At 53.4% G+C, this 13,306-nt stretch overlaps 1 protein-coding gene across 18 annotated transcripts in view; it reads left to right on the forward strand.

Annotated features, from left to right (window-relative positions):
* Window positions 1-13,306, forward strand: part of DTNB (dystrobrevin beta) — a 143,992-nt gene that overhangs the window by 72,673 nt on the left and 58,013 nt on the right. For 11 of the 18 annotated variants that reach the window (XM_069728526.1, XM_069728527.1, XM_069728530.1 and 8 more), the window contains exons 4-7: window positions 2,289-2,502; window positions 2,767-2,852; window positions 9,475-9,629; window positions 12,073-12,178. In XM_069728526.1, the coding sequence (XP_069584627.1) occupies window positions 2,289-2,502; window positions 2,767-2,852; window positions 9,475-9,629; window positions 12,073-12,178 (561 nt within the window). Of the gene's footprint in view, window positions 1-2,288; window positions 2,503-2,766; window positions 2,853-3,838; window positions 3,880-9,474; window positions 9,630-12,072; window positions 12,179-13,306 lie in introns of all 18 variants that reach the window. The other 7 variants (XM_069728523.1, XM_069728529.1, XM_069728533.1 and 4 more) reach the window with 4 other exon arrangements.

Consider the following 13,306-nt stretch of genomic DNA (forward strand, 5'->3'; position numbering starts at 1 on the left):
ATTGTGCACGCTCGCTCCATCCTTCTTCGCCTCATCTCTCTCCTGTACTGTGCACACTTGCTCCATCCTCCGCCATCTCCTCGCTCTCCTGTACTGTGCACGCTCGCTCCATCCTCCCTCGCTCTCCTGTAGTGTGTACGCTCGCTCCATCCTCCCCCGCCTCCTCGCCCTCCTGTACTGTGCATGCTCGCTCCATCCTCCTCGCTCTCCTGTACTGTGCACGCTCGCTCCATCCTCCTCGCTCTCCTGTACTGTGCACGCTCGCTCCATCCTTCTCGCTCTCCTGTACTGTGCACGCTCGCTCCATCCTCCTCGCTCTCCTGTACTGTGCACGCTCGCTCCATCCTCCTCGCTCTCCTGTACTGTGCACGCTCGCTCCACCCTCCTCGCTCTCCTGTACTGTGCACGCTCGCTCCATCCTCCCTCGCTCTCCTGTACTGTGCACGCTCGCTCCATCCTCCCCGCCTCCTCGCTTTCCTGTACTGTGCAGGCTCGCTTCATCCTCCTCGCTCTCCTGTACTGCGCACGCTCGCTCCATCCTCCCCCACCTCCTCGCTCTCCTGTACTGTGCACGCTCGCTCCATCCTCCTCGCTCTCCTGTACTGCGCACGCTCGCTCCATCCTTCTCGCTCTCCTGTACTGTGCACGCTCGCTCCATCCTCCCTCGCTCTCCTGTACTGTGCACGCTCGCTCCATCCTCCTCGCACTCCTGTACAGTGCACGCTCGTTCCATCCTCCCTCGCTCTCCTGTACTGTGCACGCTCGCTCCATCCTTCTCGCTCTCCTGTACTGTGCACGCTCGCTCCATCCTCCTCGCACTCCTGTACTGTGCACGCTCGCTCCATCCTCCTCGCTCTCCTGTACTGTGCACGCTCGCTCCATCCTTCTCGCTCTCCTGTACTGTGCACGCTCGCTCCATCCTTCTCGCTCTCCTGTACTGTGCACGCTCGCTCCATCCTCCTCGCACTCCTGTACTGTGCACGCTCGCTCCATCCTCCCTCGCTCTCCTGTACTGTGCACGCTCGCTCCATCCTTCTCGCTCTCCTGTACTGTGCACGCTCGCTCCCTCCTCCCCCGGCTCCTCGCTCTCCTGTACTGTGCACGCTCGCTCCATCCTCCCCCGCCTCCTCGCTCTCCTGTACTGTGCATGCTCGCTCCATCCTCCCCCACCTCCTCGCTCTCCGCTACTGTGCACGCTCGCTCCAACCTCCCCGCCTCCTCGTTCTCATGTATTATGCATGCTCACTCCATCCTTTCCCGCCTCCTCGCTCCTGTACTGTGCACGCTCGCTCCATCCTCCCCGCCTCCTGGCTCTCCTGTACTGTGCACACTCGCTCCATCCTTCCTCGCTCTCCTTTACTGCGCACGCTCGCTCCATCCTCCCCGCCTCGGTTTCCTGTACTGTGCACGCTCGCTCCATCCTCCCCCGCCTCCTCGCTCTCCTGTACTGTGTACGCTTGCTCCATCCTCCCCACGCCGCTCTCCTGTACTGTGCACGCTCGCTCCATCCTCCCCGCCTCGCTCTCCTGTACTGTGCACGCTCGCTCCATCCTCCCTCGCTCTCCTGTACTGTGCATGTTCGCTCCATCCTCTCCGCCTCCTCGCTCTCCTGTACTGTGCAGGCTCGCTTCATCCTCCCCACCTCCTCGCTCTCCTGTACTGTGCACGCTCGCTCCATCCTCCCCGCCTCGCTCTCCGGTACTGTGCACGCTCGCTCCATCCTCCCTGCCTCCTCGCTCTCCTGTACTGTGCACGCTCGCTCCATCCTCCCTCGTTCTCCTGTACTGTGCACGCTCGCTCCATCCTCCTCGCACTCCTGTACTGTGCACGCTCGCTCCATCCTCCTCGCTCTCCTGTACTGTGCACGCTCGCTCCATCCTTCTCGCTCTCCTGTACTGTGCACGCTCGCTCCATCCTTCTCGCTCTCCTGTACTGTGCACGCTCGCTCCATCCTCCTCGCACTCCTGTACTGTGCACGCTCGCTCCATCCTCCCTCGCTCTCCTGTACTGTGCACGCTCGCTCCATCCTTCTCGCTCTCCTGTACTGTGCACGCTCGCTCCATCCTCCTCGCACTCCTGTACTGTGCACGCTCGCTCCATCCTCCCTCGCTCTCCTGTACTGTGCACGCTCGCTCCATCCTCCCTCGCTCTCCTGTACTGTGCACGCTCGCTCCATCCTCCCTCGCTCTCCTGTACTGTGCACGCTCGCTCCATCCTTCTCACTCTCCTGTACTGTGCACGCTCGCTCCATCCTTCTCGCTCACCTCTTGCTTTCTCCCATCTCGCAGTTCACCTGGTTGATATCTGGAACATGATTGAGGCGTTCCGGGACAACGGTCTGAACACGCTGGATCACATGGCGGAGATGAATGTTTCGCGGCTGGAGACCATCATCTCCTCCATCTACTACCAGCTGAACAAGCGGCTCCCGTCCACCCACCAGATCAGCGTCGATCAGTCGATCAGCCTTCTGCTCAACTTCATGATCGCTGCCTACGACAGGTCAGTCACCGGGTCCCATGATGCTTTGCATACGTGTTCGACATGCGCAAGTGTCAGATTCACGGTTATGCCGATCTTCACAGCTTAACCCCTTAAATGACACCTGCAGCATCTAAAGGGGTTAGACAGTGAGGCCCCCAGGAGGCGGTGCATGGGAGGTGCTGTGGGCTCGGAGGGTGGGGGAACGTGATTGGGGGGCTGTAATCTGGGATCTGCCTCTGTGGGATCCTTCCCGCCCGGTGACGGTCTTGTGCTCTGTTGTAGTGAAGGACACGGGAAGCTGACGGTTTTCTCGGTGAAGGCGATCCTGGCGACCATGTGTGGCGGGAAGATCATGGACAAGTTGAGATGTGAGTGTGCGGGAGCGTGCAGTGCCCCCCTATATAGTGGTGTCCGCTCACAGGTGCCCTCTGGTGGCAGCACAGGGTATGACTACTGGCAGTTACAGGTCCGCTATTCTCCGCCACCTCCTCTAATTGTGCTGATCCTGATCTACATCCGGTCCTCTACTCCAGTCACAGCCAGAGCTGCACCCGCAATTCTGCAGACTCCGTCACACAGCACTGAACACTTCAAGTAAAGAAAGTTCTGGATAAATTATGGGGAGTGGCAGATACCAGAAAGCTGTGAGGACACTGGCAGAACTGGGAGTACAGCTCTGGATGCAACTGGAGCATTATGCATGATCTACATAATCTAGCAGCAAAATTGTAGGTGCAGCTTTGGCGGTGAACGTGGTGAAATGTAAGTCTGCAGAGTGTTCTGATTATGGCTAGAGAATAATGGACCATATGGGAGCAGAATGGTAAGTGCAGCTCTGGTAGTGACTAGAGTAGAAGTCGTGATTGCAGAGGTGCAGCTCTGACTTTGTGTGAAGTTCAAGGACTTGATTGCAGAATTATAGCTGCAGCTCTGGCTGTGAATGGAGTAGAAGGTATTTGTAGTCGCTCTTGCAGAATTGTAAACGCAGCTGTGAATGGCTGGAGCATAATGCATGATGTACAAGCAGAAGTTAAAGTGCAGCTCTGGCTGTGAACGGAGTAGAAGGCCTGACGTGCAGCTCTGGCAGGGACTGGAGTAGGCACGGAGTAACTCATGATCAGTACATGATGAGTCCAGGAGCCTCGCTGCCGGTGTGTCTCATGTAGGGGCCACAATCCGCCCCGGGGCGGAGATCTGTCGGACTACACGTCCAAGCATGTCTCTGCAGCCACAGTCACTGTTGATCTCATCTTGATGGGTGAGAGTCTCCAGTCAGCACCTCCTGGGTCTTGTAGTTCCCCTCCCCCCTGTGTAGTGACGCTGACCTCTCACCTGCTATTTTATCTCCCATTAGACTCCAGAGCGCCCTCTGCTGGACGCGGCGCCGCCAGGTTGGTGCGTAGAGTCGCTAATAACCCGCTACTAACCTCAACATCTCTGCTCCGTAACCACGTAACACAGGAGGCACCCCCTCCCCCCCAACGTCAGGGGCCCCGAGCCCGGGAGACCCCTGAATCCGGGAAGTGAAGTATTTCTCCCATATTATTATTGGAAGTCCCTGTGTTTTGTTATACACAAAAAAAAAACAGGGAAAAAAAGGAAAATTAGACATAATGAGCCAGACAAAATTGTGGCTAAACATTTTTTTTTTACTAGCCAGTGATGCATGTTCACACTCGCCAGTGGCAAGTAACAGGTGTGGGCAATGTGAAAATCACACCTGAAACCAGTTAAAAGGGGAGAAGATGACTCAGTCTTTGCATTGTGTGTCTGTGTGTGCCACACTAAGCATGGAGATCAGAAAGAGGAGACGAGAACTGTCTGAGGAGAACAGAAAGAGGAGAAGAGAAATGTCTGGAGAACCATTACAAGTCCATCTTCAGAGATCTTGATGTTCCTTTGTCCACGGTGCGCAACATAACGTAGAAGTTTACAACCCCTGGCAGTGTAGCTAATCTCCCTGGACGTGGACGGCAGATAATTGATGAAGGGTTGAAACGCAGGATAGTGCGGATTGTGGATAAGCCTCAAACAAGGTCCAAAGAAATTCCAGCTGTCCCGCAGGTTCAGGGGGCATCAGTGTCAGTAGGAACTATCCGTCCACATGTGAATGAAATGAAATGCGATGGCAGAAGACCCAGGAGGACCCCACTGCTGACACAGAGACATAAAAAGACTAGACTGCAGTTTGCCAAAATGTACAGTACAGACCAAAAGTTTGGACACACCTCATTTAAAGATTTTTCTGTATTTTCATCACTATGAAAATTGTACATTCACACTGAAGGCATCAAAACTATGAATTAACACATGTGGAATTATATACTTAACAAAAAAGTGTGAAACAACTGAAATTGCATCTTGTATTCTAGGTTCTTCAAAGTAGCCAGCTTTTGCTTTGATGACTGCTTTGCACACTCTTGGCATTCTCTTGATGAGCTTCAAGAGGTAGTCACCGGGAATGGTCTTCACTTCACAGGTGTGCCCTGTCAGGTTTTATAAGTGGGATTTCTTGCCTTATAAATGGGGTTGAGACCATCAGTTGTGTTGAGCAGAAGTCTGCTGGATACACAGGTGATAGTCATACTGAATAGACTGTTAGAATTTGTATTCTGGCAAGAAAAAGCAACTAAGTAAAGAAAAACGAGTGGCCATCATTACTTTAAGAAATGAAGGTCAGTCAGCCCGAAAAATTGGGAAAACTTTGAAAGTGTCCCCAAGTGCAGTGGCAAAAACCATCAAGCGCTACAAAGAAACTGGCTCACATGAGGACCGCCCCAGGAAAGGAAGACCAAGAGTCACCTCTGCTTCTGAGGATAAGTTTATCCGAGTCACCAGCCTCAGAAATCGCAGGTTAACAGCAGCTCAGATGAGAGACCAGGTCAATGCCACACAGAGTTCTAGCAGCAGACACATCTCTACAACAACTGTTAAGACGAGACTTTGTGCAGCAGGCCTTCATGGTAAAATAGCTGCTAGGAAACCACTGCTAAGGACAGGCAACAAGCAGAAGAGACTTGTTTGGGCTAAAGAACACAAGGAATGGACATTAGACCAGTGGAAATCTGTGCTTTGGTCTGATGAGTCCAAATTTGAGATCTTTGGTTCCAACCACCGAGTCTTTGTGCGACGCAGAAAAGGTGAACGGATGGACTCTACATGCCTGGTTCCCACCGTGAAGCATGGAGGAGGAGGTGTGATGGTGTGGGGGGCTTTGCTGGTGACACTGTTGGGGATTTAATCAAAATTGAAGTCATACTGAACCAGCATGGCTGCCACAGCATCTTGCAGCGGCATGCTATTCCATCCGGTTTGCGTTTAGTTGGACCATCATTTATTTTTGAACAGGACAATGACCCCAAACACACCTCCAGGCTGTGTAAGGGCTATTTGACCGAGAAGGAGAGTGATGGGTGCTACGCCAGATGACCTGGCCTCCACAGTCACCAGACCTGAACCCAATCGAGATGGTTTGGGGTGAGCTGGACCGCAGAGTGAAGGCAAAAGGGACAACAAGTGCTAAGTATCTCTGGCAACTCCTTCAAGATTGTTGGAAGACCATTCCCGGTGACTACCTCTTGCAGCTCATCAAGAGAATGCCAAGAGTGTGCAAAGCAGTCATCAAAGCAAAAGGTGGCTACTTTGAAGAACCTAGAATATAAGACATAATTTCAGTTGTTTCACACTTTTTTGTTAAGTATATAATTCCACATGTGTTAATTCATAGTTTTGATGCCTTCAGTGTGAATGTACAATTTTCATAGTCAGAAGCAGAACAGACAGAAAAGTCTTTAGAGAAGGTGTGTCCAAACTTTTGATCTGTACAGTACGTAATAAATCCTTCTGGGAAAGTGTCTTGTGGACAGATGAGACCAAGATAGAGCTTTTTGGTGAGGCACATCATTCTACTGTTTACCAAAAAGAGAATGAGGCCTACAAAGAGCAGAACAGAGTACCTACAGTCAGATATGGTGGAGGTTCACATATGTTTTGGGGTTGTTTTGCTTCCTCTGGCACTGGGGGCCCTGACTGTGTGCAAGGCATTATGAAATCTGAAGACTACCAAAGGATTTTGGATCACAATGTAGTGTCCAGTGTCAGAAAGTTGCGTTTGCGTCCTAGGTCATGGGTCTTCCAGCAGGACAGTGACCCCAAACATACTTCAAGAAGCCCCGAGAAATTGATGGAAACAAAGCGCTGGAGAGTTGTGAAGTGTCAGCACTGAGTCCGGATCTAAATCCCAGTGATCACCTGTGGAGAGATCTTAGAATCCTGTTCGGAGAAGTTGAAATATGAGAGCGGGAGCAGATTGTAAGAAGAGACGTCCAAGATCCCGGCTGAGAGGAGGAAGAAGCTTGTGGATGGTTATAGGAAGCCATGGATTGCAGTTATTTATTGCAAAGGGGGCAACCAAATATTAAAAGTTGAGGGTGGACACTTTTGTTCGGCCCATTTTTGGCTTTGTGTGTGAAATTATGTCCAATTTGCCTTTTTTTTTCTCAGTTTTTTTGTGTTGTTTCAATAAACACAAAGGAAATAAACCCGTCTATAACAAAACATGGGGAACTGTGATAATCTGGGAGAAAGACTTCATTTACTGGAACAATTTCACGGTGCCAACACATTCAGCCTGGACTGTATCCACTGATAATCCAGCAATATAGAGACGGAGACACCAATCATCTGGGAGTGTAGAGAGAAGATGCTGATAATCCGGCATCGTACACTGGATCTCTGTATCAACGGATAATAAAACACTGATAATCTGGCATCATACAGGTACAGACACTGATAATCTGGCATCATACAGGTACATACACTGATAATCTGGCATCATACAGGTACAGAAACTGATAATCTGGCATCGTACAGTTACACACATTGATAATCTGGCATCGTACAGTTACACACACTGATAATCTGGCATCATACAGGTACAGACACTGATAATCTGGCATCATACAGGTACAGACACTGATAATCTGGCATCATACAGGTACAGACACTGATAATCTGGCATCATACAGGTACAGACACTGATAATCTGGCATCATACAGGTACAGACACTGATAATCTGGCATCGTACAGGTACAGACACTGATAATCTGGCATCGTACAGTTACATTGATAATCTGGCATCATACAGGTACAGACACTGATAATCTGGCATCATACAGGTACAGACACTGATAATCTGGCATCATACAGGTACAGACACTGATAATCTGGCATCATACAGGTACAGACACTGATAATCTGGCATCATACAGGTACAGACACTGATAATCTGGCATCATACAGGTACAGACACTGATAATCTGGCATTGTACAGGTACAGACACAGATAATCTGGCATCATACAGGTACAGACACTGATAATCTGCCATCATACAGGTACAGACACTGATAATCTGGCATCATACAGGTACAGACACTGATAATCTGGCATCATACAGTTACACACATTGATAATCTGGCATCGTACAGGTACAGACACTGATAATCTGGCATCGTACAGGTACAGACACTGATAATCTGGCATCGTACAGGTACAGACACTGATAATCTGGCATCGTACAGGTACAGACACAGATAATCTGGCATCGTACAGGTACAGACACTGATAATCTGGCATCATACAGGTACAGACACTGATAATCTGGCATCATACAGGTACAGACACTGATAATCTGGCATCATACAGGTACAGACACTGATAATCTGGCATCATACAGGTACAGACACTGATAATCTGGCATCATACTTGTCTCTAGTAGATCAGTGGTAAATGACTGATAATCTCACCAGCCGTTGCCCGCTGTCATGTGACTGGACGCAGTCTGGCGGTCAGGTGCACAGAGGTGGCAGAGCCGTCCTGTACTCGGGGTGAACGCTTTGCCGGTGTCATGCTGTGACCTCCTCTGGGGGGCGCTGCTGACAGCTCAGGGGCTTCCCCCCCATCTCTTTAAGGCGAGGGTCTTGCACTGTCACGGCAGATATACCATCTAATGCACCAATGGGGACTGTGGTCCGGGGGTCCGGCCCCTGTGGGGCTGCTGTCCGGGGGTCTGGACCCTGTGGGGGCTGTGATCCAGCAGTCCGGCCCCTGTGGGGGCTGTGGTCCAGCAGTCCGACCCCTGTGGGGGCTGTGGTCTGGGAGTCCGGCCCCTGTGGGGGCTATGGTCTGGGAGTCCGGCCCCTGTGGGGGCTATGGTCTGGGAGTCCGGCCCCTGTGGGGGCTATGGTCTGGGAGTCCGGCCCCTATGGGGGCTGTGGTCCCGCAGTCCGGCCCCTGTGGGGGCTGTGGTCCAGCAGTCCAGCCCCTGGGGGGGCTGCGGTCTGAGAGTTCAGCCCCTGTGGGGAGGGACAACCTCCCCTAAGGGGCTCTCAATGTTGTGTCCATTTTCTACCTGTAGGGGGTGTCCCAGTGGTCCAGGATGGGAGCTACTACCCATCATCTGATTCTACTCCACTCACATCCAAAGCTGCACTCAAGGCATCGCCGCCGCCTTAGATAATTGCTAGATACAATTAACATTCCCCCGCCCGTCAGTTCTGTGCTCCAGTCACAGCCAAAGCTGCAAGGCTCTGTCCTCTAACCCCACGTCTGTTCTAATCCCACTGATACTAATCCTAAAAGATCAGGTCTGCTCCAGTCACAGCCAAAGCTGCACCAAATCCCTCCTTCCCCTCATGCAGATCCTGAGTGGCACCGTGCCTTCTCCTCCAGTCATCCAGGTAGTGATTAATGCTCGCAGGTCACCACGGGGCCAGTTGGGGTCACCACCATTGTGACTGCAGCTTTGGCTGTGACTGGAGTGGAAGACATGATGTAAATGGGGAACTTTCGAGCTTTATCTGTGACTGGAGGAGGCGGCAGATGATTGGACACCTTACTGACACCCGGTGATCCAGATGGGGGCGTACTAACCCGCCACTGTGGGAGGAGCTTGCACATGACCCCGCCTCCTCCCTTCTTGTGTTTTCAGACATATTCTCCCAAGTGTCCGACTCCAGCGGCTTCATGGTCTTCCCCAAGTTCGACCAGTTCCTGAGGGAAGTGCTAAAGCTCCCGACCACCTTGTTCGAGGGTCCATCCTTCGGTTACACGGAGCACTCAGCACGGTCCTGCTTCCCTCCGCAGGTAAGGGGCGCTGAATGCGAGAGGTCGGAGCTGTGCAGGGGTGTCGGAGCTGTGCAGGGGTGCTGGGGCCGGAGCTGTGCTGGGGCCGCATCTGTGTAGGTTTGCTGGGGCCGGAGCCGTGCACGGGTGCTGGTGCCAGAGCTGTGCAGGGTCTGGAGCTGTGCTGGGGTCAGATCTGTGCAGAGGTGCTGGGGCGGAGCTGTGCAGGGTCTGGAGCTGTGCTTGGGTCAGATCTGTGCAGAGGTGCTGGGGCGGAGCTGTGCAGGTTTGCTGGGGTCGGAGCTGTGCTGGGTCTGGAGCTGTGCTGGGGTCAGATATGTGTAGGGGTGCTGGGGTCGATCTGTGCAGGGGTGCTGGGGCGGAGCTGTGCAGGGGTGCTGGGTTCAGATCTGTGCTGGGGTCGGATCTGTGCAGGGGTGCTGGGGTCGGATATGTGCTGGGGTCGGTTCTGTGCAGGGGTGTTGGAGCTGTGCAGGGGTGCTGGGGCCGGAGCTGTGCTGGGGCCGGATCTGTGTAGGTTTCCTGGGGCCGGAGCCGTGCACGGGTGCTGGTGCCGGTGCTGTGCAGGGTCTGGAGCTGTGCTGGGGTCAGATCTGTGTAGAGGTGCTGGGGCGGAGCTGTGCAGGTTTGCTGGGGTTGGAGCTGTGCTGGGTCTGGAGCTGTGCTGGGGTCAGATATGTGTAGGGGTGCTGGGGTCGATCTGTGCAGGGGTGCTGGGGCGGAGCTGTGCAGGGGTGCTGGGTTCAGATCTGTGCTGGGGTCGGATCTGTGCAGGGGTGCTGGGGTCGGATCTGTGCTGGGGTCGGTTCTGTGCCGGGGGGGCTGGAGCTGTGCAGGGATGCTGGGGCTGGAGCTGTGTATGGGTGCTGAACCACAAAACAGACAATAACGCATAAAACAGTCCCAGTAAAATATCCAAGATGGTGCATATTAGAGTCTCACCCTTCTGCTGACTTGCCAAGATAATGGCAGCTGTTACTTCAGAGCTTCCAGGGCCGACTACCCCACCTGTGGCACATACAGAGAGGAGGTAACGACAAGTTTAGGGAGCTGACAGTCCATTGATGTACGAGACCAGGTGACCGGAGGGTCGCAACCTGGCTTCTCCAAACATCTTTGAGAGCTCTTTGTGTTTCTTCAGTTGGAGTCATGATGCCATGGCTACTGTAATGTAGAGTCTCTCTAAATACAGGCGGATCCCTCTTTTTATAGTTCACAACTCTTTCGGGCATTTTTCCGCAGGCTGGTGGAAGGTGGCCATCTCACTGCTGGAGTGTTCAAACAACCTGCATAGATTTTGCTTCATATTTGCAGAGCAACAATGGGTCATCAACATATTCACAAACATTGTTCAATTATCCTGTGCCTTTGTTTCCCAAGGACAGTAGAACAATACTAGGACGGATACAATAGCTAATCAGCAGCCAGTCAACAAACATTAATTCACTTGACAATTAGAGTCTGGTAAGAACAGTAGCTCATGTCCCTGGGCCTATTGAAATAATACATCTGGATAATTAAGAATAAATGCTGTGTCGTCACAGCGGCGTTACCATTTTAAATGACCACGTTAGTTCTCCGTACATGGAGCTTAATGGCGGTGTAATGCCCGCCTCTGTCCCAACCTGGATTCTTCAAGACGTGTCTGAGGATTCATTGATGGTCAGTGGAGCAGATCGTATTCTTCCGGCTGGGGCCGTGGTCCCCTAATCTGGCATTTTGTGGAATGTCAAATCTACGTCCCTCGTGATGGAGCCATGATGTCTTGGCTGCTGTCCTGTAGAGCGTTCCTGGCTGTGGTTTTGCCTGATTCTTTGTATCTGTTAAAGGCATATCCCTCTTATATAGCTCACAACTGTTGTTCTTCAAGCCAGCATCCAGAGGTCAAGAAGATGTGATGAAATTAACTTGCATTGTTTGACTATTTAATCAATCTGCATCGTTTATACTCCTCTATTTTGCAAGTCATCAAGTCACAGGACCCACACAATGGTCATTCAACGTATTAAGTGAACGTCCATTGCTCAGTGACCCTGCATCACTGTATTGCAGAGATAGCTGACAATAAGCTGTAGGAGGGGATATAAGAGGCAAAGATCAGCCATTCAAATATATCACAAATCAATGACTTATATGAGAACAGTGATTGGTTCTTAATCAACCGAAGAACAAACAAATTCAAGAGTCAACATATAGATAACGGTCTATTCCTCCTGGATTACTGAAAATAGTCGTCTGGTTAATTAAGATAAAGTGCTGTGTCGTCACAGTGATATAACGCGGCATGTATATGGGGGATGTGGTGTGTATACTGGGGTGTGGTGTGTATACGGAGGGTGTGGTGTGTGTATAAGGGGGGGGGGCATTGTGTATATGGGGCGCGGCTTATTCGTCTGAGTGTTTCTGCCGCTATCAGTCAGTGAATTGCTCTCATGTCTCACAGAAGAAGATCGCCCTGAACATGTTTTTAGACACCGTCATGGCCGACCCCCCTCCTCAGTGCCTCGTCTGGCTACCTCTGATGCATCGGCTGGCCCATGTAGAGAACGGTGAGTGACAATACTCTGTACTGCTGGAAGTAGTGGAGCAAGTACTTGTATGGCTGCGGTCCCCAGCTCTGCTCTCTCTGGGTATCCTCTGGCCCCCTGCTTTGCCCCCTCTGCGGCCCCCGGCTCTGCCTCCTCTATGGCCCCGGCTCTGCCCCTTCTGTGGCCCTCGGCTCTGCCCCCAACTCTGTCCCCTCAGCGTAGCCTGCGGCCCCCAGCTCTGCCCTTTCTGGGTTGCCTCCTCTGCGTATCCTGTGGTCCCCGGCTCTGCCCCTTCCGCGGCCCCCGGCTCTGCCCCCTCTGCTACCCCCGGCTCTGCCCCTTCTGCGTATTCTGTGGTTCCTGGCCCGGCCCCCACTGTGGCCCCCGGTTTTGCCTCCTCTGTGTATCCTGTGGTCCCCGGCTCTGCCCCCTCTGTGGCCCCCGGTTCTGCTTCCTCTGTGCATCCTGCGGTCCCCGGCTCTGCCCCCTCTGCGACCCTCGGCTCTGCCCCCTCTGCGGCCCCTTGATCTGCCCCCTCTGCGGCCCCCGGCTCTGCCCCTCTACGTATTCTGTGGTTCCCGACTCTGCCACCACTGTGGCCCCCATTTTTGCCTCCTCTGTGTATCCTGTGGTCCTCGGCTCTGCCCCCTCTGTGGCCCCGGTTCTGCCTCCTCTGTGTATCCTGCAGTCCCTGGTTCTGCCCCCTCTGCGGCCCCCGGCTCTGCCCCCTCTGCGGCCCCCGGCTCTGCCCCCTCTACGTATTCTGTGGTTCCCGACTCTGCCACCACTGTGGCCCCCATTTCTGCCTCCTCTGTGTATCCTGTGGTCCTCGGCTCTGCCCCCTCTGTGGCCCCCGGTTCTGCCTCCTCTGTGTATCCTGCGGTCCCTGGTTCTGCCCCCTCTGCGGCCCCCGACTCTGCCCCCTCTGCGGCCCCTGGCTCTGCCCCCTCTGCGGCCCCTGGCTCTGCCCCCTCTGCGGCCCCTTGCTCTGCCCTCTCTGCGGCCCCCAGCTCTGCCCCCTCTGCGGCCCCCAGCTCTGCCCCCTCTGCGGCCCCTTGCTCTCCCCCCTCTGCGGCCCCTTGCTCTGCCCCCTCTGCGGCCCCTTGCTCTGCCCCCTCTGCGGCCCCTTGCTCTGCCCCCTCTGCGGCC

Source organism: Ranitomeya imitator, chromosome 5 (assembly GCF_032444005.1).
Source record: "Ranitomeya imitator isolate aRanImi1 chromosome 5, aRanImi1.pri, whole genome shotgun sequence".
NCBI classification, from domain to species: Eukaryota; Metazoa; Chordata; class Amphibia; order Anura; family Dendrobatidae; genus Ranitomeya; species Ranitomeya imitator.